Source organism: Elephantulus edwardii, unplaced genomic scaffold (assembly GCF_000299155.1).
Source record: "Elephantulus edwardii isolate Elephantulus edwardi_28Jun2011 unplaced genomic scaffold, EleEdw1.0 scaffold00116, whole genome shotgun sequence".
Taxonomy (NCBI): domain Eukaryota; kingdom Metazoa; phylum Chordata; class Mammalia; order Macroscelidea; family Macroscelididae; genus Elephantulus; species Elephantulus edwardii.
The window spans coordinates 1,802,209-1,826,798 of record NW_006399866.1 but is presented as its reverse complement, the minus strand read 5'-3'; the positions used below and the strand labels follow the sequence as shown (position 1 = coordinate 1,826,798).

At 46.5% G+C, this 24,590-nt stretch overlaps 1 protein-coding gene across 1 annotated transcript in view; it reads left to right on the top strand.

The window, feature by feature from the left end:
- The window catches only part of LOC102871389 (neuronal calcium sensor 1-like), a 72,214-nt gene that overhangs the window by 32,999 nt on the left and 14,625 nt on the right, over positions 1–24,590 (top strand). Inside the window, exon 2 of the mRNA XM_006892456.1 lies at positions 17,757–17,781. Within this exon, the coding sequence (XP_006892518.1) occupies positions 17,757–17,781 (25 nt within the window). The remainder of the gene's footprint in view (positions 1–17,756; positions 17,782–24,590) is intronic.

Sequence of the window (24,590 nt, the reverse complement as noted above, 5' to 3'; positions counted from 1 at the left end):
GTGGTTGTTCTCCAGATTTCTTGGCACAACTTGGTGAGCACATCCAGGGCAACATCTGTTATCTGAAATACTTCAATTGGTATACCATCTATTCCTGGGGAACACTACATGGTTTAAAATTTAGAAAGATGTGCATGAGGGTTATATCCTTTCTCCATATTTATTCAATCTGTATGCTGAGCAAATTATTAGAGAAGTTAGATGCCATGAAGAAGATTGTGGCATCAGGAATGGAGGTAGACTTGTCAGTAACTTTTGTTATGCAGATGACACAACCTTGCTTGCTGAAAGTGAGGACTGGAAGCACCTAATGCAGAAGATCAGAGACTACAGTCTGCGAATTTGAGTCTACATCTCAAATTCAAGAAAACAAAGATCCTCACTTGACCCAATAGGCAACATCATGAAAGAGGGAGAAAAGATTTAAACTGGCAATGACTTCATTTTACTTGCATCCACAATCAAAACACTTGGTGCCAGCAGTTAGGAGATCAGGAGGCCTATTGCTCTGGCAAAGTCTGTAGTCAGGGACCTCTCCAAATTATTGAGGATCAATAATGTTAATTTGAGGACTAAAGTACACCTTGGCTACAGTCTTTTCAGTCACTTGCTGTGCACCTGAGAGCTGGACACGGAATAAGAAATGACAGGAGAAACAAGTGCTGCCTTTGAACACTGGTGTTGGAGAAGAATGCTGAAGATCCCCATGGACTGACAAAAGAACAGACAGTTAGGTCTTGGAGGAGGTGCAGCCAGAGTGCTCCTGAGTGGCAAGGAGAGTGAAGCTTCGTCTCACATACTTTGGGCATGTTGTAGAGGCTCTTCCTTGGAGAGGACATCATACTTGGAAAAATAGAGGGTCAGCAAAAGAGAGAAAGACTCTCAATCAGGTGGTTTGATAGTGTCTGTGGCAATGGACTCAAATATATTGGGATGATAAGGATGGTTCAGGATTGGACGGGGTTCAGATCTGTTCTTCATAGGGGTTGCTATGAGTTTTACTTGATGGAACCTAACAACAACATGGTCTAGAATGATAGGGCCATGAGGGTGGACTGACACCATTAGTTACTGTACTGATTGATACCAACCTAATGCTTGAGACCAACCTGTGTTTGGAGGTTGAGCAAAGAAGGTGGGCCCAATGGACTGGGGGAGAAGCCCGAGGAGGAAGGCCCAGGCCAGCTGCAGCACTTTGGGAGGGAGGGGCAGTCAGCAGTCAGAACTGGAGGGAGAGTTGCATAGGTAATGAGGGGTTGCTGTGTTCTTTTTTTGTGTTAAGTCTGAGAGGTCCCCCACCTTGTGGAGGGACTGGGAAGGCATGGAGGCTACTTCACTCAATCTTTGTCCCTGGAGACGGACTCAGGGTCTGCAAAGACAAAGGAGGAGGTGTCTGAGGAGGTCACTGCAGCACCCTGACAGATGCTGGTGAGTGCTCCTGCTGCAGCCAGTGCATCTGTGGGGGCCGCCAGCCCCTGCTCTCTGTTCCCACCATGTTTGAGTTGCGTTGCAGTCAGAAGAGAGGTATTTTGCTTTAGGGAAATCAAAGTCAGACTCAACATTTATCCTGGGCTCCTGGGACTGGCTTTCGTGTTCGTTCCTAGCAGACAAGAGCTGTGTGGAGGGAGGTGGGTGGGAAGCAGCCTTAGAAATGCTACTTCTGGTGGTGGGAGGAGGCTGCAGGCGCTGCATTGGCCCCATTGGGGTTCAGTGCTGTGGACCTGGTGTCAGTGGAATAGCTGGGACCACCCCTAGCTTCCATCCAGACCCTTACCCACTCAGCGCAGGAGCCTGCCTCCCCTAGTGGGGGAGGGGGAGAGTGGTTGCACAGTCCCCTATCTCCTCATAGCCATGTCAACTCAAAGCTGGGGAATCTTCTGCTCACTCCTCAGTGGCTGTGCCTGGTGAGACTTTGTTCCCCCCCCTTATAAGTCAGTATTGGTGGGTTTGGTTTGATTTTTCTATATATAGGAACACTGAGAACCAGAGAAGTTAGTTTGGAGTAATCCAGACTTCAATTGTACAAGACAAGGTGAGGGCTCAGCCTGCCACTGCTCCAGACATGTGGAGCGTGCGCTGGTCCACTTAGAACAATTGTCCACAGCAGATTTTCTATCCTGGCCCTTCCTGCCTGATAGCAGGCGTGTGTGCTGGAGAATGGCAGCTCATTTTAAAAATTGACTGAAACCGGGTGTAATTGTGAAGGTAAACATGTTGTGAGAAATGAGTTTTAGGATGTGTTCCAAACCCAGCCAAGCGGCTTGAGGACAGTGGGGAAACCAAGAGATTATTCTCTGCCTCCTGTGTATAGGATGCTGGGCTGGGTTCCCGGGGAAAGCTAGGATGAGCAGGGGAAGTACCTTGTCCTCTGTGGGTTTAGCGTCCAGCTGGAAGGTGAGGGAATGAGCCTTTCTAGCGAACTAGACTTTGTGCCAAGCACGTTCAGGGCATCCTCCTATAGAAATCTTCCAACAAGTCTGTAAGATTTCTCTCTCGTTGCTGTTGAGTTGGAGTCAACTCACAGCTGACCCTCTGGCTAGTTTTTAGAGGCTGCAAATTGCAAGGGAGGAGATTGCTCCATCTTTCTCTCTTGGAGCAGCTGGTTGATTCAAACCCTACCTTTGAGTTGGCAGTGCAACTCCTTCCCTACTAGGTCACCGGAGCTCCTTACTCTGTAAGATTGTTGTTGTTGTTGTTAGACGCCATCAAGTCGGCTCTGACTCATAGGGCCCTTGTGAACACAGATCTGAACCTTGCCCTCTCCTGTGCCTTCCTCACAATCTCTGTCATACTCAAGTCCATGTGTCATTGAGTCAATCCATCTTGTTGAAGAGCTCCTCTCTTTCTCTAACCCTCTCCCTTTCCCAGCAAGTCTCTCTCTAAGATTAAGTTTCTCTAAAATATATGCCCGAAGTACATGAGATGAAATTTTGCTGTCACTCCTTCTAAGGAGCTCTTTGGCTGCACTTCTTCCAAGGTAAATTTATTTGGAATCCATGGTATAGTTAATACTCTTCTACAACACCACTATCCAAAGGCATCAGTTCTTCTTTGATCTTCTTTATTCATTATCCAAATTTTCAGAAGCATAGGAAGCCATTGAAAATATCATGGCTTGCATCAGGCACACCTTAGTCTTTAAACTGACATCCTTGCTCTTTAGAACTTTGGAGAGGTCCTTGACAGCATATTTCCCCAAAGTAATACATCTTTTGATTTCTTAACTGCTGCTTCATTGATGTTGATTGTGGATCCAAGAAAAACGAAATAATTGACAATTTCAATCTATTTCCCATCTGTAACAATGTTCCTGTTTGTCCAGTTGCGAGGATTTTGGTTTTTGTGATGTTGACATATAACGTGTATTGTAGTTTTTGATCTTATGTGGTAAGTACTTCAGGTTTTCTATATTTGATCTGATTTCCAAAATGGTAATCCAACAGAATGTGGAAATTATTATTACAAATCAAACAATATTATTAATACCACATTCAAGTAAAATCTTGGTGAAGATTTTTAAAAAATGGCTGGACCATCAATGGGGAACTCAAGCCAGAAATTCAAACTGGATTCAGAAGAGGCCGTGACATAAGAAATATCATTGCTGATATCAGATAGATCTTTGTTGAAAGCAGAGAACACCAGAAAGAAATTTACTTCTATTTTATGATTATACTAAGGCATTTGACTGTGTGGATCAAAACAAATTATGAATAATCCCCAGAACACTTAATTATGACCATATGAAATCTATACCTAGAACAAAAATCAGTAGCCTGAAGAGAACAAGGGAATACCATATAACTTAAAAATCAGGAAAGATGTGAAACACATTGTATATGAATTATTATTTGAGCTGTGGTGCTGGAGAAGAGTATTGAATGTACCATGGACTGCCAAGAAAACAAACAGATTCATCCTAGAGAGGGTTAAACCAGGCTACTCCTTGGAGGCAAGGATTCTGGGGCTTCGTCTGACATACTTTGGACATGTAAGGAGAGACAGGTCCTTGGAAAGGGACATCATGCTTGGTAGGGTGGAGGGACAGCGCAGGAGGGGAAAACCCTCTATGAGGTGGATTGATTCAGTGACTGGGGTAATCGGGATGGGTGTGTCAGAGGCAATGCGATTGGCACAGGATAGAGCAGGGTTTAGGGCTGTTGTAAATAGGGTCGCTATGAGTCGCAAACGACTCGACGGCACATAACAACAACAGCCAATAAAAAAAAAATAAGGAAAGATTTACATCAAGGCTTTATACTTTCTTCATACCAACACTTGATTGTGCTTATGCAAAACCTATACTTGGACGAGGAGTCAGTCATAAGAACAGAGCAAGGAAACACTGCATGATTGAAGATCAGGAAGAGTGTACACCAGGGATGCATCCTATCTCTGTACCTTTTCAATCTATATGTGGAACAGATCATCTGCGAGGCTGGGCTCTATGAGGAAGAAGATGACATTAAGATTGGAGGAAGACTCATCAACAACCTGCATTATGCAGGTAACACAACCTTACTTATTGAAACAGAGGAGGACCTGAGGCATTTGCCACAGAAAGTCAAGGACTGCAGCCTTAAATATGGACTGAAACTCAACATAAAGAAACAAAGATTCTCACCACTGTGCCAACTGACAGCATCATAATAGATGATGAAGAGATTGAGATTGTTAACAGCTTCAGCTTATTTGGCTCCACAATCAAGACTCTTGGTAGCAGCAGCCAGGGAATCAAAAGACAAATTGCATATCTGCTCTCAAGGACCTCTTCAAAGTACTGAAGAGCAATGATGTCAGTCTAGAGACTAAGGTCTGCCTGATTACTTGCTATGCATCAGAAAGCTGGACAGTGTCTAAGGATGTAGAAGAAGAATCAATACATTTGAGCTGTGGTGCTGGAGAAGAATATTGAATGTACCATGAACTGTGAAGAGAACAAACAGGTTCATGCTGAAGAGAGTGAAACCAAGCTGCTCCTTGGAGGCAAGGATTTTGAAGCTCCATCTGACATACTCTGGGCATGTTGCAAGGAGGGACCAGTTCTAGGAGAAGGGGCATCATGCTTGGAAGGATGGATGGACAGCAGAAGAAAGGAAGACCTTGGATGAGATGGATTGACTCAGTGACTAGGATAATAGGGGTAGTTGTGTCAGAGATGGTGAAATTGGCTCAGGAAAGAGCAGGGTTCAGAGCTGTTGTACATAGGTTTGCTATGAGTCAGAGTCAACTTGATGGCACATAATGACAACAGAAACATTCAGTTTGTATGCTGAGCAAATCATTTGAGAAGCAAGACTATAAGAAGAATGTGCCATCAGTATTGGAGGAAGACTTTTCAATAGTATGCAGATGACTTTGTATAATAGAGACTACTAATTGTCCCATTTTTCAGATGAGCAAACCAAGCCTCAAGGATGTCATTTGCCCAAGACCAATCCCCTGGGTCAGGGAATCTTGCCTAAAGGACAGGTTGGCTGACCACAGAGCCTTTTCTCTGCTTTGCCACTTCCTTTCCCTCTTCACCGTTCAGGATAGCCAAGGCCTCCTCTGACCCTCTGTTCTTAATCTATGGGCAAACCTGTGGGAAAACAAAACAGTGATTTCCATGAGTGAGAAGGTCTTCTGAGAGGACCAGAGGGTGTCCCAGAGAAGGGATGTCTCAGCTGGCACCTGAAAGAGGAATAGGGACTACCTAGGTGAAAGAGGTGAGGAAGAGTGTTTAGGACAAATAGAGTCACAAGTACAAAGGCCTGGAGGCAAACCCAGAGAAGATCGAAGGGGATGCTTAGTGTCCTGGGGCTGCTTTAACAAAGTTCCACAGGCTAGTGGCTCAACACAACAGAGCGGTATTGTCTCTCGGCTCTGGAAGCTCGAAGTTAGAAACCAGGTATCATCAGGGCTATGCTGGTTGAAGCTCTGGGGAGATTCTTCTCTGCCTGTGGTTCCCATTCTTGTGTCTCCCTCTCCCCTTTTTTTCTAAAAGCACATCAACCATATTGGCTTAGGCTCCATCCTGTTACACTATGACATCGTGTTAACTAAGACCATCTCCAGAGATTCTATTTCCAGAGTCACGTTCACAGGCACTAGAGGTTAGACCTTCAATATTTGTGTCTGGGTAACAGTTCATCCAGTAACAGGAATCACACGTTTAGGAGTGAGTAGGGTCCCAGGGTGCTGGTTATACCACTGAAATTGGCCTTCACTTGTGCTGCCTTGGGCCTGAGAAGTTGTAGGAAAAGGGAAATATTGCTTTGTGTTTGGGCCAAGGAAGCTGGGACTGAGTAATTGTCCTCTTACCCCCAGGCCTTTAAATTCTTTACCTTCTCCTACTGCCTGTGGAAGCTCCTGGAAGATGGTGCCTGGGCAGGACCCACAGGCCTCCTGGAGGGCCCTGGGCAAGATGAAGTGGTGAGGGGCACACACAGGCATGGTTATCATGATGGTATGGTTACTGGAGATGGTGGTAAAGGGGTAACAAGGACAGTCATTAATCTTAAAAAAAATACCACCAAAACACCTCTAAGAAAATACTGAAATAATAGGGCATTGAACACCTTGTACCTTTCATCTAGATTCTCCAGCTGTCAGCATTTTGCCTCATTGTATCCTCTCTTAATAATGTTATCGTAGTTAGATGCTGTTCAGTCAGAACCAACTGCTGACCCGCCAGCAGATTTTCAGAGACTGCAGGTTGCACTGGGAAGAGATGACCCATCTTTCTCCCACGGAGCAGCTGGTGGATTAGAATGGACCGCCTGTGGAGTGGCAGATTTCCTCACCCATAATTCTCTGTCCGCTAGCCACCAGATAGCTCAAAAACAAAACAAAATAAAACCAATCTCGTTGCTGTTGACTTGGAACTGACTCATAGTTGACTTTCAGTGGGTTTTCAGAAGCTAAAAATTGCATGGGAGACAATGGCCCATCCTTCTCCCATTGACCAGCTGGTAGTTTCTAACTGCTTGTCTTTGGTTTGGCAGCGCACCTTCCTACCCATTAGACCACAAAAGCTCCCTGTGGACTAGGATGAGTATTTATATTTCTGAATTTTTTGGCAAGAAGCTACTGACATCCTGACCTTTTAAGCCTAAACACTTCAGTGTATGTCTCCAAAGACTAAGAGCATTCATCTACTCGATTGCAGCACTGTTTTTCCTATTCCTAAGAAAGCTAGCATTGAATCTTCCGTGGTGTCTTTTAGCCGGTCCATGATTCTGTTTCCTGATGACTGGATAATTGATTTCTTGTCTGTCTTGGATCCAATCCAGGATCACACATAGTATTTGGTTGCCTTATTTCTCTCTCTTAACTTGTGGTAACAATATTGATGATGGTGGCTGGGTGGTATAAAGGTTTAAACACTCGACCATGAGCCATGTGGTTGGTAGTTTGAAGCTGTTCAGAACCAGAAGTGCCTCAGAGGAAAGGCCTGGTGATTGGCTTCTGAGAGGTCACAACCTTGAAAACCTCATGGAGCCGATTTCCTCTGCACACAGTGGGGTTGCCAGGAGTTGGAACTGACTCAGTGGTAACTAACAGCAACACGTATATATGTAACAAAACATGTAATATTCCAATATTCTTCACATATGCTACTCAGTGATATTAATTTTGTTGGCCGTGTTGTTCAGCCATCACCACTGACGACAGATTTCTCCATTCACCTTTAACAGAAACTCAGTCCCCCCTAAGCAGTGTGTCTCCCTTTCCCATCCCTAACGCTCACTCCTGGTAACCATTATAAATTTTGGTTTCTACACCCGTAAAAAGGGAGCTCTGATGGCCTACTGGTAAGGAACTGTGCTGCCATCCTAAAGGCCTGCAGTTCAAATCCAGTGGCTGCTCTACTGGAGAAATATGGGCAATCTTCTCCCATGTGATTAAGCTGCCTCTGAAAACCCACTGGAGGGTCACCTATGGGTCAGTTTCAACTCTACGAAACACAACAACAGCATACCCTTAAATATTGAAGAATATAGCCTTCTGTATGGATTACATCTTAACATCAAGAAAACAAAATTTGCATCTGGAGCAATAGGCATTGCTCATGATAGAGGAAGGATTGAAGTTGCCAGAAATTTCATTTTTCTTGGATACACATTCAACAACCATGGTAATGGCAGTTAAGAAATCAAAAGATGCACCACAACAAGATAAAAGTAAACAATCCAATTGAAAAATGGGCACAGGAAGAACAAACTGGGGAGGAGGGTAGAGAAAATAGTGCAACAATGAATGAATGAAAACCCAAAATCACTGTAAATGTTCATTAAAATTAATAAAATTTAATAATTAAAAAAAAGACAGATGGCCAACAAGCACATGAAGAAATGTTCAAAATCCCTAGCTCTAAGAGAGATGCAAGTCAAAACAACTATGAGCTATCATCTCACCCTAGTCAGAATAGCAAAATTTAACGGAGCTGCAAGCAACAAATGCTGGCAAGGTTGCAGAGAAACTGGAACCCTTATTCACTGTTGCTGAGAGTGTAAAATGGTGCAACCACTATGGAAGGCTGTATGGTGTTTTCTCAAAAAGTTGCAAACAGAAATACCCTTTGACCCAGCAATTCCTCTACTGGGAATATACCATAAAGAAACCATAACTGTCACCCAGGCAGATATATGCACACTCATGTTTATCGTGGCTTTGTTCACAGTAGCAAAGACTTGGAAACAACCTAAGTGTCCATCAGCAAATGAATGGATAGAGAGCTCTGGTATATTCACATGATGGAATACTGTGCTGTGTTGAAAAACAAGGAACTCATACAATATTATTCAAAATGGGTGACCCTGGAGGACATTATGCCGAGTGAAATATCTCAGTCACAAAAGGACAAATACTGCGTAGTGCCACTGTTGTAGAATGCGGCTGACATCAGGGTTGGGGTGAGACTGATAAAAATTGGATAAATTATGTATACTACATTGAAACAGATAAGGAAGAGAACAGTTTAAAAGTGATGTATGATTGGGTATTATGGTTATGAAGGTTGCATAGTGGAGTGTATTGGGTGGGGGGGATTGTATACCAATGAAAGAATTTTTCTTTTACTTTTCAAAGAGAAGAGCAAACTGGGGAGAGGGGTGGGCAGGGAGAAAAATGTAACAATGAATGAATGGAAATCTAAAATCTCTGTAAACGTTCTTTGAAATTAATTTAAAAAAAAAAGTGAACTGGGAGAGGGGGAAGGATGGGAGAGGGAATAAAATGTGCAACAATGAGTGAATGAAAATCTAACTTTTCTGTAAACTTTCATTAAGATCACAATTATAATGAAAAATTTTATTTAAAAAAAAAAAAGAACTCAAAAAATCTCTTGCGTTGGGAAGATCTGCTGTCAAGGACCTCACCAAAATGCTAAAGAGCAAGGATGTCAGTTTAAAGACTACGATGCACTTGATTAAAGCCATGGTATTTCAGTTATTTTCTAGGCTTCTGAATGTTAGACGATGAATAGATTAATGGAAGAAGAATTGGTGCCTTTTAGTTGTGGTACTGGATAAAAATACTGAATATCCCCTAGTCTGTCTAAAGAACAAATACATCTGTCCTGGAGGAAGTACCACCAGGGCGCTCCTTAAAGGCAAGGATGGTGAAACGTCATCTCACTCTCTTTGGGCATGCTCTCTGAAGAGGCAGGTTCTTGAAAAATGACAACATAACTGGGAAAGGAAGGGGCAGAGAAAGAGAGGAAGACCCTAAACAAGATGGGCTGACACAGTGCCTGTGACAATGGACTTGAGCCTGTTGGAGATCGTGAGGATGGTGAGGATAGGACAAGGTTCAGCTCTCTTTATAGAATCACTATGAGTCATAGTCAACATGATGGAACCAAATAACATACACCTGTCTGTTGTTGATTGCCGTCGAGTCGAGGTTGACTCATAGTGACTCTATGAACAAAAGACCTAAGGCCTTTCCATAGCTATCATTGTTTCTCCAAGTTCATAAAGTTTCCAGAGGCATGTGGTTTAGGAAGTGGATGCCACTCCTGCTTCCCAACCTGTTTTACAACTGGGAGCTCCACCAAACACTGTCCACAATGGGAAACCATTATGGTATTTGATATCCCCATGGCACAAGGTTCAGCATCACAGCAAATACTGAGTCATTTTATCGAAAGGAATTGACAGACACAGAAGAATTTCATGAAACAACATATAAGCAAGAGCTTAGGGTGATGAAGGAAGAAGTTCAAGCTGCTTTGAGGGAAATAGCAAAAAATAAGGCCCCAGGAATAGATGGTATATGAGTTGACATATTTCAGCTAACAGATGCTGCCCTGGATGTGCTCACCAAGTTGTGTCAAGAAATCTGGAAAACAACCCTTGGACAACTGACTGGAAGAGATCTAATCTATATTTGTTCCCATCCCAAAGAAAGGTGACCCAACAGAGTGTGGAAACTATAGAACAATATCATTGATTTCACGTGCAAGCAAGATTCTACGAAGATTATCCAAAAACGACTGGAATAGCACATCAGCAGAGAACTTCCAGAAGTCCAGCCTGGGTTTAGAAGGGGTCGTGGTACTAGGGATATTGTAGCTAATGTTAGATGGATTTTGGCTGAAAGCAGGGAATACCAGAGGAATGTCTATCTGTGCCTCATTGATTTTGCAAAGGTGTTTGACTGTGTGGACCATAACAAACTGTGGCTGACTCTGAGAAGAATGGGAATCTCAGAATACTTGATCATGCTAATGCAAAACTTACACTTGAACCAAGAGGCAGTCATCAGAACAGAGCAAGGAAACACTGCATGGTTCAAAATTGGGAAGGGTGTACACCAGGGATGTGTCCTGTCTCCATACCTTTTCAACTTGTATGCAGAACAGATCATCCAGGAGGCTGGGCTCTATGGGGAGAAATGCAGCATCAGGATTGGTAGAAGATCTATCAACAATCTGAGTTATGCAGATGACACAACCCTGCTTGCTGAAACTGAGGAGGACCTGAAGTGCTTGCTGCTGAGGGTCAAGGACTGCAGCCTTCAATATGGATTGAGGCTCAATGTCAAGAAGACAAAGATTCTCACCACTGGACCAATTGGCAGCATCAGGATGGATGGTGAAGAGACTGAGATTGTTCACAGCTTTAGTTTGCTTGGCTCCACAATCAACACTCTTGCCACCAGCAGCCAGGAAATTAAAAGACGTATTGCGATGGGAAAGAGGTACTGAAGAGCAACGGTGTGTCTCTGGAGACTAAGGTGTGTCTGGTACAGGCCATGGTCTTTGCAATCTATTTGTTATGCATCAGAGACCTGGACAAAGACCAGGGAGGATAGAAGGAGAATTGATGCTTTTGAGCTTTGGTTTTGGAGAAGAGTGTTGAGGGTACCATGGACTGCTAAGAAAACAAACAGATTCATCCTGGAGAGGGTTAAACCAGCCTGCTCCTTGGAGGCAAGGATTCTGAGGCTTCGTCTGACATACTTTGGTCATGTTGTAAGGAGAGACCGGTCCTTGGAGAAGGACATCATGCTTGGGAGGGTGCATGCAGGGCAGGCACAGGAGGGTAAGGCCCTCTGGGAGGTGGATTGATTTGGTGACTGGGGCAATCCGGATGAGTGTGTAGGAGACAATTATATTGGCACAGGACAGAGCAGAGTTTAGGGCTGCTGTATATAGGATCTCTGTGAGTCGCAAGCGACTCGATGGTACGTAGCAACAACACCACCTCCTACAGCACATTGACAGAGTGACGTGCAAAGTAGAAGAATATTCCCCCAGATATAACAGCACTAGTCTCATTTAACAGTAGTTAAGTGTTGTCGAGTCAAATATGTAAGCTTTGCACAAAAGACCTGAACTCTGTTCTATAATTAACATAATTTCTGTACATTTGTAAGACAGTCTGTAGAGTTTCCAGAGGCATCTAGTTTAGGAAGTGGTTGCCACTCCTGCTTCCCAACATGAATCAATCTGGAAGCTCATCCAAACACTGTACATAATGGATAACCATTATAGTATTTGACACAACTATGAAATAGTGTTCAGCATCACAGCAACTCCAAGTTGTTCAGTACAGCAAATAGACAAATGATTGCTGTGTCTTTAAAACAATATTCTTCTAAAATTAATAATTCGGCCCAAGGGCCAAAGGATTTTAAAGTTACACCCTCTTCAAGAAGGCCTCAGCCTTTGCCCTTAGTCAGAACAGTAACATACAACAAAAAGACACCAGAAACTTCCCTTGCCTGACTGCCACCAGGATGAGACCATCACTGAGACGGTTGCCAGCCAGCTAACTTCCAGAGTGGAGGGAGACTCCAAAGGCCCCAGGGCTCAGGCCAGCCCACAAACCCATCGCCTCATCAACAATTTTAAAGTCACACCCTCCTCGAGAAGACCTTGGCCTTTGCCCTTAGTCAAAACAGTAACACACAGCAAAAGGATCCCAGAAGCTTCCCTTGTCTGACTGCCACCAAGACAAGACTGCCACTGAGATATCAGCCAGCCAGCTAACTTGTCTACCCTAGATATTTCACATGTATGCGAGCATACTTGCCTTTTTGAGTGTGACTTAAATCCAGTTAGCTAATGTTTTAGGGTTCACCCAGCTGTCACTTCTCCGTGTGACTGAGTTAGAACTCATTCCACTGTCTGTACCACGTTTTGTTTATCCACTCTTCTGCTAGTTCGGCTCTTTCTGCTTTTTGGTTGTTGTGAATTGTGCTGCAGTGAATCTAGGTATACATGGTAGTTGCCTTAGTATCTAAGGCTGCTCTAACAAAGTTACCATAAGTGTGGATGGCTTTAACAAACAGAAGTTTCTTCTCTTACAGTTTAGCAGTCTTAAAGTCCAAGTTCATAACACCAGCTTTGGTGACTGTGGTGATTTCCTTCAGCATCTGTTGATGTGGTGCCAACAAATTCCATTGTGCAAGGTGCTCAGGGTCTGGCCTTGGCTGCTTTCTCTCCACTTTTATCTCTGCTGAGGGAAAAGGTATTACTGACCACACCCAGGGGAGCTTGCCTTACATCCAGTTAGAGCTGTGATGGGTTTAATGGGTGTTACATTCTACCTTTAATCCTCCTGCAGCTAATTGGTTTAACATATCTTGGAGGACCCTCCTGTATCTTCCACATCATATCATTATATACATGTACTTTTGTGGGACACAGTTCAACTCCTCATAGTTGTCTTGTCTCTCTACTGTCTTTTTCTAGAAGAGCCCCTACCTTGTTTTGTCTTTCCTGGCACTGATTCCTGAAGCATCCTGGCCAGTTGTCTTGTAGACTGTTATCTTGCATCCTGGATTTGCCTCATGATTAGACTCAGGTTAAACATTTTTGGCAGGAGAGCTCTGTGGATAATGTGACCTTCCAACAGCATTCAGTTGGGAACGAGGATGGGGAACTGCTTGGTGATTGAAGAAGCCAGCTTTGAGCAAGGGCAATCATTTTTTAATTTAACGGTTATATTTTTGTTTTGTATTAGGGGAAGAACTCAATGAGCACATGGCACTGATAATCTTAGGATATTATTGCTTAGACAGAAGGTAGATAAGGCAAGTAAGTAAAAACAGAAATTTTTAAGAGAAAATTCCCGAGTGACTCATTGGACAGGTGGGTAGGAAGAACTGTGTAGGTGGCAAGGAAATGGCTGAGCTTCCGGAAACCCAGACAGAATGTTAAGAGCATAGTCCTTGGCACCAAGCAGGCCTGGGCTGGGGGCCTGCTGTCCATCCTCTTGGCAGTGACCGCTGTGTATCCCAGAGGCTCTCTCCACGCCTCAGTGTCCCCTCACCTGTGCCGTGTGGCTTTCAGAACCTCTGGGTTGGGGGGTTGGGGTGGTAGCTGATAGTGGAGCTGCCAGCCCCTGCCTGGAGGGTCTGTCTGGTGGAAAGTTGGTCTCCGAGGCTCCGGGCTGTGAAGCAGTTAAGAGCTGCTGGTGCTGGCACAGGGCCAGGGAGACCTGCCAGCCACAACTTTCCCCTAAAGGTTAATTAGCTGCTTTGGACAGCTGGCCGAGCTTGTCTTTCTGACCCAAGATCCTGTCTCCTGGGACTTTGCTACCTCCCGATCACCCAGTCTTCTGTGCTAAGGATGGTTGTAAGGAATGGGCAGTTGGTCATGTGCCCTCCTTGCTTCCTGCGACTGCTGGGTCCTGGGAACTCAACCTGAGGGCAGAGAGACGCTGAGGAGGACCCTTTGGGGTCTCTGAGGGAGAGTCTCAAGTAGCCCCTCTTTTTGAAGCCAAACACCACCCCAGGCCACCAGTGGACCTGTTTGTGTCATGTGATGCTGCCTCTTGCCAAGGTTATGGAGCCTCCTCGGCAGTGTTGGGGTAGGCAGGGTGAGGGGTGAGAGGGTGCTGAAGAGGGGAGAGTCATCCTGAGTGCTGGAGTCACAGTTACAGTCTTGACCCATCCAGAAGGACAAAGGAGACAATCTGAACCTCAGTCTTCTCACTGGGACAACAGGATCACATAGAGGGGATCCTTATGAATATGGACAACAGCAAATATTTTAATCATTACAACAAGCCCATCTCACAGAAGAGGAAAACTGAGGCTTAGCTAGGGGCAGTCATTTGCCCAAAGGCAAATAGCTAGAGCCTGTGGAGCATAATTTAAACCTGTGTCCAGTGGGTAACATCATGATGGAGAAAAGGTTGACATTGTCAATGATTTTATTTCTTTTTATTTTATTTTACTTGGATCCACAATCAACATGCATGGAAGCAACAATCAGGAAATCAAAAGCTGTGTTGCATTTAGGAAATCTGCTCTCAAGGATCTCTCCAATGTTCTGAGGAACAAGGATGTCAGTTTAAAGACTAAGGTATATCAGATCCAAGCCATAGTGTTTTCAGTTGCTTCTTATGAAGCTAAAAATATGACAATGAATAAGGATGACAGAAGAAGAACCAATGCCTTTGAATTGTGGTGTTGGTAAGGAGTTTTGAGTATCCCATGGACCACCAGAAGAATAAACCAGTCCGTCTTGGAGGTGCTCCTTAGAAGCAGTGCTGATGGGACATCATCTCACCTACTTTGGGCATGTTGTCAGGAGACACTAGTCCTTGAAAAAAAGACATCTCAAAACAACTATGAGATATCATCTTACCCCAGTCAGAACAGCAAAATTTAGCAGAACAGCAAACATCAAATGCTGGCGAGGTTGTGGAGAAACTGGAACCCTTATTCACTGTTGGTGGGAGTGTAAAATGTTACAACCACTATGGAAGGCTGTATGGCGCTTTCTCAAAAAGTTGCAAATAGAGATGCCATTTTTTTTAAATTTTTATCTATTTATTTTTTTTAGGTTTTTTTTTTAAAGATACCATTTGACCCAGCAATTCCACTACTGGGAATTTACCCTAAAGTAACCATAACTGCCACCCAAGCAGATATATGCACACCCATGTTTATTGCAGCTTTGTTCACAATAGCAAAGAGCTGGAAACAACCTAGGTGTCCATCAACAAACGAATGGATAGAGAAGCTGTGGTATATTTACATAATGGGATACTATGCAAAATGGATGACCATGGAGGACATGGTGCTGAGTGAAATAGCTCAGTCACAAGAAGACAAATATTGCGTAGGGCCACTGTTGTAAAACAGGACTGACATCAGGGTTGAGGGAAGGCAGAAAAGGAGGGGAAGAATGATGTATATATATTGCATTGAAACAGATGAGGGAGAGAACTGTTTACAAGGGCTTTATGAATGGGTATTCTTGTCATTACAGGAGTCCAGAGTGAAGGCTGTGTAGTGGAGTGAACTGGGGGTGGGGGGAGGGATTGCATAACAATGAAAGATTTTTTCTTTCTTTTCAAGGAGAAGAGTGAATTGGTGGGGAGGCCATGGGTAGGGAGAAAAGTGCAACAATGAATAACTAGAAACCTTAAGTCTCTGTAAACTTTCATTAAAATGAATTTTTTTAACTTGGAAAGGTGGAGGTTTAGAGAAAGGAAGGCCCTCAACAAGACAGGTTGACGTAGTGACTGTAACAATGAGCTGGAGCGTGTCAGAAATGGTAAAGAAGGCACAGGACAGGGCAAGGCTCAGGTCTCTGTTCACAGGGTCACTGTGCATTGTAGTCCACTGGAAAGCATTTAGCAGCAGTAGTTTCTCTCCAGGACACATGCCCCTAAGCTTCTAGCTGTTCTGTGAGGAGGCCTCCTGTACCTTCAGGCCTGGACACATTGAGCCCTGTGGTCCTACACAGCTGGATGTGATGGTAGCTCCAGGCCAACTCAGTCTGGGTTAGACCAGGGACACCTTCCCTCTACATCTTGTATCTTTTGCCAAAGAATTGTGTGCGTTTTTTTACAACAGATCTGGCTGTGCGGGTGGCTGGCCCCACTGCCCCTCTTCTGTGTCTGGACGGGACTTGTCGGAAGGAGAGTGCTCACAAGGAGGGTCTTGGTGGAAGCTTCCAGGCTGGGGTGGGAGAGGCTGGAGACACAGACCTTGAGTTCTGAGTTCCAGCCACACACATACTGGCTTTTAGTGCCTCTGTTTCCCCCTTTGGAGTTAGGAGAGAAAACCGCTGTCGTCTGTCAGGCCTGTGGGTGGGGTAGCTGAGCCTCAGCACAGAGGCTTGCTCTGGGCACAGATCCTGGAGCTCAGCAGGCACCCAGGATTTGGCAGCTGCTACAAGCTTGCTTTGAATGGTCTTGAAATGCAGTCTGCTTAGTCACAAACAACCAAAGACACCCCCTTGGGGCTTCTCTTCCCATTTCTTTGGGAAAAATTCCAGTTGCCATACTCTCCTGACCTCAACCCATCACCCACTTTGCCGCAGGCTCTTCTATTCTCTCCTTCATCCCTACATAGAGCACATTCAGGTGCCAGGCCTCTGTGGGTGCCAGGCCTCCTCTGCGGGTGCCAGGCCTCTGCGGGGACACATGAGCTTTCACACCAGCTGTGGCTTAATTCCCAGGACAGTGCTGGGTGGCAGGAACTCTAGCCACTATTCCCACTTGATAGATGAGGAAACTAAGGCACGGGGAGCTTGAGATACACTCCTGCATCTGAGAATGGTTTCAGGAGTGGTTTGATGTTCTTGTTCAGTGATTTTAAAGAGAACATTGGTTTATTTCCAGCTTGAAACCAGTTTAGTATTTTCAGAAAAACAAAAAAACCAACCCATTTTCCCCCCCTCTCACTGTGGTTCAGTAAAGAACGACTATTTGGTCTTGGCTGGAGGTTCGACCACTTTATATGGCTTGTTCCAGCTCTGGGATCATGGCTCAGTTCATGTCTTACCAGTGAAAGAATGCAGGACTGACCCTGAGGAAGGCCAGAGGGATGGTCAAGGGTGAGAGGATGCTGGGGGACAGCTTGGGCCAGGCTGCCCCCCTTCACATGTGGGGAAGTGGGCAGTACCTTCCCTGGCCATCCTGCCTGCAGTGATTGAGGGGGAGAATGACCATGTCTTAAACGCTGGACTAGGAGTGAGAGCTACCTTCCTAGCCCCAGGGCTGCAGGATGAAGTGACACTAGAATACAAGAGAGTGTGTCAAGTGGATCTTCCAGCATCTATGGATGGGGGTGGGGTGCGGTGTTTATCTTCTGCTGAGGTAGCCACACAGCACCCCTGGTTGAGAATATTGACCAGAGGAGTATTTTCTGTTCAGAGCTGGTCAGCACACACCCCTCCGGCCCTCACCTGGACAGCTGGCCATGGGTGGGAGGGTTGGGGGGCTCTCATCTGGGGTGTGCCCGGCCCTGTGGCCTGTCTCGAACTCTTCTCCTGAACGGCCACTTTCTCTGTTCTCTTACAGTTACTGAGAAGGAAGTCCAGCAGTGGTAAGTGGCTACTTTTTCTCAGACTCTTGGGGGGCCTGGGAGTTTGGGCTTTGCATGGATGGGGGCTGCTGTCTGACTGCCCAGGACAAGGACACATGGAAGGGCCCTGAGAGTGGTGCATCCACAGACCAGTTTAGGTAGCTTCCAGCTTCCCTTGTTCGCACAGAGCAGATTCCATTTCTGGAGAATCGAAGTCAGGGATGCTGATGGGGTGTTGGTTATTTTCACCTTATGACAGTGGTGAATTTAGTTTGGTGGCATTTGTGATGACCACCAGCCTATGAAAGGGTACTTTCTAAGCCCTGCTCACCAAAGGGAGTCATGAGCTGAGAGAAACACGAGCCTGGGCTCCAGACTTGGCTTTGCCACTAAATTACCTGGTGGCCTTGACAGTCTTGTCCCCTCTCTGGGGCTCAGTCACCCAGCTTCTGTAAACTAAATCAAGGATGATAAATAGGTTTCCTCTTGGATGCCAGCTCTAATTGATCTCTCGTGACTACCTGGAGTATTATGTTCAGAAGGATTCTGAGGCTGCATATCCTGGAACAATGGAAGGTATTATAGTGAGTGATGGAGTGAGCTCTGTAATAGATTAGTGATGTCTGCACCAGGCGTAGGAGAGGTGAGTAGCACATTGAGAGTCATCTTGGAATGTGGGTACAGGGAGGCTCATGTCAGAAGGGAAACCTGGGTGAAGACAGAGGGGAGGTTGAGAAGGCAAGGAGTACAGCTTGAAAACCTTTCTGTAAGGTTTTGGTTTACAAATAGACTCTGGAGTCCTGGCTGTGCCTGTTTCTGTCCAAGTAACCTCATGAGAATGACTTAACCCTTCTTAGCCTCAGTTTTCCCCACGGAATGATGACACTTTAGAACACTTTATGGGATCAGGCCCCTTAGCACTTCATGAGAATTCTGGGATAGTGCTTCTCTAGACACACATTGGGGACCACTTTGGTACCTTCATGGATTAGAGTCCAGGCTGCAAAGGGTGCAGAGCTGTGACTGCCTGCCCAGCAGACCCTTAGCTGGGTCACCAGGCCACCAGGCAGAGCTTGGAGCAGAGTGTGGAAGGAGCAGCAGCCTGGGGCCTGACATCCCAGGCTGGGCCTTGTGGGCCTGACCTGCACCAACCCATTTCTTACTTCTTCAGTTTCCCAAGTGGGATTCCAGACATTTTCCTGCTTCTTCTGGTCCTTTGTCCTCCAGCCTCCCCCCACTGCCCGCTCTAGGGTGCCCATTCTTCCTTGGTGGACCATTGTGATGCAGCTGCTCTCCCTCACCCCTTCCTTTTGGGCCATCTGATCCCCGCTCCATCCTATGGCACAGGCTTAGCTCTCAGGCCTCTTCCAAGAAGCCTTCTGGAGGTGTGTGTGTGTGTGTGTGTGTGTGTGTGTGTGTCTCTCCCTTCCACACTGCAGTCACAAGGCCCGAGAACCCTTGTTTACACTGTCATAGTTCATATAGATTGCCTTGATTGTCCTGTATTTCATCAGGTGGCTGAATGGTTGGTGGTTTGAATGCACCCAGAGGCCCCTGGGAAGACGGGCCTGAGATGATTGGCTTTTGAGAAGTTACAGCCCTCAAGACCCTTATAAGCAATTACACTCCACTCACATGGGGTCACCAGAGTCAGAAGCCACTTGATGGGAATCATAGCCACATGTAATCTATTCTTGTATCTGTATTGATACAGAGAGATTGATCTTAAGAAACTGGCTCAGAATGCCAGACGTGTGCTTCTGCCTTCCCTGGCCCTCCAAGTCCAGCCTGCACCCTGGCACGGTTCCAAAGTCCAGCTCAGTCTGGCTTCTTCAGGTTCCTCCAGCCCCACGCTGTCTCCCCCACCCTCCACTCTCTCCCTGCAGCCAGCTTGAATCACTGAAGCTCATCTTCCTCTCTGGGTGTCCTGACCTTTACCCAGGCTGTTTCCATTTGCTTTAGATGCTTCCTCCTCCTCACCTCGCTAACAGTTGGTCCTATAGGCCTCCTTCCTAGAAACCTCCCGGGACCCCCACACTGTGTCACACTGTGTCAGGGGTCTCCTCAAACCTGCGCTGTCCCACACTTCTTCCATCCCACTGTGGGACCTCGGATCCCAGCTAAATGTTTGTGCCCCTCTCTGCTTTTGGGCTGACCCTTGCTGTGTTTATTGAGGCATCCCCAGGGCCTGCCATAGTGGGTGCTCAGCATCCAGCGGGCACTGCCTTACGAGCCTCAGGCGCACAGTGTAGTAGACTTCTGGGATCTGCCCTGGAGCCGCATGGATGGATCGGAATGAGGCTCAGAGAAGTCTCTAGGTCTGTGGTTGGGCAGTGTCGGCAATGAGAGACTCCACCTGAGTGTTTGTTCTGGTGAGTATTTGAGTGAGGAGTGAGTAACACACAGCAAGCCAGGTCTGATGCCCAGCATCTCCTGAGGAGAAACAGGACAGGGGAGGGTAGTGGCTAGAGTTGCCGGGTGGGGGACAAGGGACACGGGGGAAGCAGTGTTCACACTGTGTGTCCTGGCCACTGCTGTTGTTGCTCACAGGGCGGTCCTTCCCTCAGGGGACTGGACCTTAAGAGGGGTTGCCAGGAACTGTGTCCACTTGGATATGACCCAGGCAGGGGAAAAGATGAGGTTTGTTCTGGAGGGACTGCGCAGACACTACCTGGCCATTGCAGTGTGCTGAGTATGCTCTCAAAAATGCCTTGTTCATTCCATTCTCACGGTGAAGGTCTCATCATACCTGCTTTAGGTCAGGAACACAGCCTGAGGGGTGACAGGACCTGCTCAAGCTCCTGGTAGACCTGTTGGTTTTGAGCCCCAGGCCTTTGAGCCAGGCCAAGCCCCATCCTGATCACACCATCTGGGATCCCATAGGCCTCCACCCCAGGGACGTGCTGCTGCCCTGATCTCACCTGTACCTTCTAGAGAGACTGGACATGAGGTGGTCAGAAGCATAGCAGTCTAGGTTAACGGTGATGTGATGCTTGCAGCTCCAGCTAGGCTTCATCATGGCTCCTACCGCCCTGTGCTACAGGCTGAGTTGTCTGTGTGAGGAGGGCTGAGGCTTAGAGGAGTTGTTCTAGTGTCAGGGCTTGCTGCCAGCTCCTTAGCCCCAGATCCCTCACTCTTGCCCAGCTTGGTCCCACTCACTCCATCGGAAGGTCAGGAAGGACAAAGAAGCTGATAAGAAACTACAGCCTTCACAGGTGATGTTTGTGAAAATGATAATCCTGAGAAATGAACCAGCGTAATGCTGAGTAGAAACAAGGGGAGATAGTATATTCAACACAATCACAGCGATGGAGAAAGTACAGAGAGAAAAACAAGGATGAGGGGAGACCGGCCCCAGGCTGGGAGTGGGTGTGCCGGGGTGGTGGGCTCATGGATTATGAGCGCTTTTTTCTCTCTCATATTTTCTCTTTTCCAAATGTTCTGGAATGGTTATATTACTCTTCTGATAACCAAATAACATAATCATATTGTAGCAAAAGCAGTGGGTGGCAGCAGGGGGAATTTTTGCAGCCGCCTCAACAGGGCCAGCTGTCAATCCCGGATCATCCCACACAGACATGGGCAAGGAGGTGGGCATCTCTGCAATCACCTCATCTGAGCATCCACCAGGCCTCTCCGGTAGGCCAGACACAGTGCTAACACTTCGAATGGGGCCATGGGGTAAGGATTTAGGAGTAGGCCCTTTTTACAGATGAACAAACTGAGGCTCAGAGGCCCAGAGGCACTTGTTCAGATTGTGTGTGTGTGTGTGTGTGTGTGTGTGTGTGTGTGTTCGTTCCATGTCCAGCTCCCTGTGCCTCCCTGGCCCATGCAATCAGGCTTCCAACCTGCCGGCTCTGGTTTTGGGAAGCCCCACAGTATGGGAGGCGGTGCTGAGAGTTGAGGGGAAGAGGAATCATCATCCTCATCCACAAGCTTGGGTCCCTCCTCCAGATTGTCTGAAGTCAAGTCTCCGGGGAGCTCTGGGAAGGGAATGTGATAGGAAGGGAGTCTTGAAAAGATAATGGGAGAACAATTCACCAAGCCTGCTGCTGCACACTCCCAGCTGCACGTGGCTGATTGTAGCTCGGGGTTATGCTCTATCACCTGTCTGTCTGTCTGAATGTCTGTCTGTCTCCCATCTTTCACACTTCAGAAAGCAGCTGCTGTGCTATTTATCATTTGGCGGGGAGGAATGTGGGGCTTTCCTTCAAGCAGGGTCCCTGTGGATAAGACTTCTGTGGGAATTGAGAGCCATTGAGTTCCAGAAAGTTCTACTAGGCTGGAGCCTTTTGGCAATTGAGGCCTTGATAGTACTGCCCAAGACCCTCAAAGAATTAAGGGAGAAAACTGGAATTGAAGCCATGTACATAGACAGTGTTTCCTCACCCAACCAGCCAGCTAGCCAGCCTGTACCACATACTTAGTATGCCAGGCAGAGCTGTCACCGGGCACAGCAGCACACAGAAGATGAAATGCGTAATAGTTTTCATTTTTCCCCCTTTGTTTTTATTTGTCATGGATTTTTGTGCAATCTGCACATTTTGCTTGGAGTCTTCTGGTGATACAAGTTTGCCCAAGGCTGGCACTGCTGGAGTAGGGGGGTGCACGCAGGAGGAGGCGTGGAGAGAGGAAGTGCTGTGTTGTCAAGCAGTGTTTTTCAAATGACACTCCACCTTCTGTATTTTTATGCAGTGACAGTGTCTTCTTTCCTCTCCCTTTGAAGTGCTGTAAGACTGCAGCATCAAATCTTGGTGTTTCATTTCTCATGTACATCCTGTCCCAAGGAGCTCGTTTCCAAACACTCTGTCATGTCAAAACCTGCTGCTTTCTGTGGCCAGGAATCCAGGCATGGACTTGCCTGGGTCTGAGATCTGGGTCTCAAAAGGGTCCCTGAAGGGTTAAGATCTTTGTTCTTGGTCAGGTTGCATGATGTATGAGTTACTGGGTGGAGAGGAACGTCAAGGGGCTTTGACACATACCCGGAAGGCCCTGCCCACGCACCGAGAGGTCAGATATTAGGAAGGGTTTCCTAGGGGGACAGGTACTGGAACCTCCTCTAGGAACAGCTGGCAGGACAGGTGCAGCCCAGAGGGTGACTGGGCATGGCACTCAAATAGGAGTGTGACTCTGCCATATGTGGTTTGGGTCCTCAGCCTGGAGATTGGAGCATTAGCAATCGCTCAGCACAGCCTTTGTTGTTAACAACCTGAGGCAGGTGCTGTGTGGTTCCCACTTCACAGGTGGATAAACTGAGTCTCAGGAAAGGAAAAATCACCTGCCCATGGGTCAGCCAAAGAGCCAGGATCAAAGCTGGGTCTCATCTGGAAGCCATGTTTTTCAAGTCTTTAGGCCTTTAACAAATTAAATTCTTTTATTTTGCAAAATGTTTGCATGTATGATGCAGCCATTGAAACAGTAAGCATAGAGCTTGATCATTGTAATTATCCCCCCTTTCTCTCCTCTTCACACTCAAACACTTGCAGGGGGTCTCTTCCTGGCTCAGCAACACTCTGCAGGCTCCAAGGGTCATTCGTCTTCTGTGATGCTTGTAGTTTCTGGCCATGAGAACACACCCTGAAATGCTGAGCCTCCTGGTCAACCCTAGCTGCTCATTTGTGATGCCCACATGCTCCTTATTGCCTCCTTTCTCCCTGGACTGACCATGTTGGCATTTATATGGCTCATCTAAGACTATGGTCCAGAATCAGAAGATGCCACTGAAGGCTTTGAGCCTCTGCTGTGACTCTGGGCTTTTGGGAAAACAGGCAGGGCTTTGGTGCCCCAGCCTTGCTCTCTCCGTCAGAGCACTGGGCACAGAGTCAATGGCACAGTCCTTGTTCCAGTCTCGGCAACCCTATTTGCTCACTTTATGACTCCATTCAATGCTGACTGGACACCTGTGTGCCAGGCAGAGTGGTGGTGGGACCTGCAGGTTCAGGATGATCGAGAAGATATGGCTCCTGCCTTTATGGACCATACTGTGCACTAGGGAGCCAGTTTACAGAAGTCATTATCAAGACCTTGCTTAGGAGTTGGGGTTGAAAATACGTGCACCAGCACAGGACCTTTCTGGTGTAGTCAGAAGCAGAGACCACAAGGGTGAGCAGGAGTTAACCTTGTTGTTGTTGGGTACTATCAAGTCCCATCACTATGAGTTCATCAAACTGAACTCATAGCAACCCTGTGAATGACAGAACTGAAGCATACCCTATCTTGTGCCGTCCTTATCATCTCTGATATGTCTGAGCCCTTTGTTATAGTCACTGTGTCAATCCGTCTTGTTGGGGGTTTTCCTCTTTCTCTGACCCTCTGCCTTTCCCAGCATGATGCCTTTTTCCAAGGACGGGGCCCCTCCTGACAACATGCCCAAAGTAAGTGAGATGAAGCTTCACCATCCTTGCCTGTTAAGGAGCATCCTGATTAACTAAGACAGACTTACCTGTTCTTTTGGCAGTCCATGGGATGTTCAGTCCTCTTTCCCCAGCTCCACAACTGAAAGGCAGCAATTCTTTTTTTCTTGTCCAACTTTCAGATCCACAGGAACTAATCTGGTAGCCTAGTGGTAAGGAGCTGCGCTGCATGCTGAAGGCATACAGTTGAAATCCAGCAGCGGCTCCACAGGAGAAATATGACAATCTTCTCCTGTGCGATTAAACTGGCTGTGAAAACCCACTGGAGGATCAGCTGTGGGTTGTTTCTGACTCAGCAGTACACAATAACAACAACATCATGGCTTGAATCAGTTACATCTTAGTCTTTAAATGGATATCCTTGGTCTTTAGCACTTCAGAGAAATCTTTGACAGCAGATTTTCCCAATGGAACATG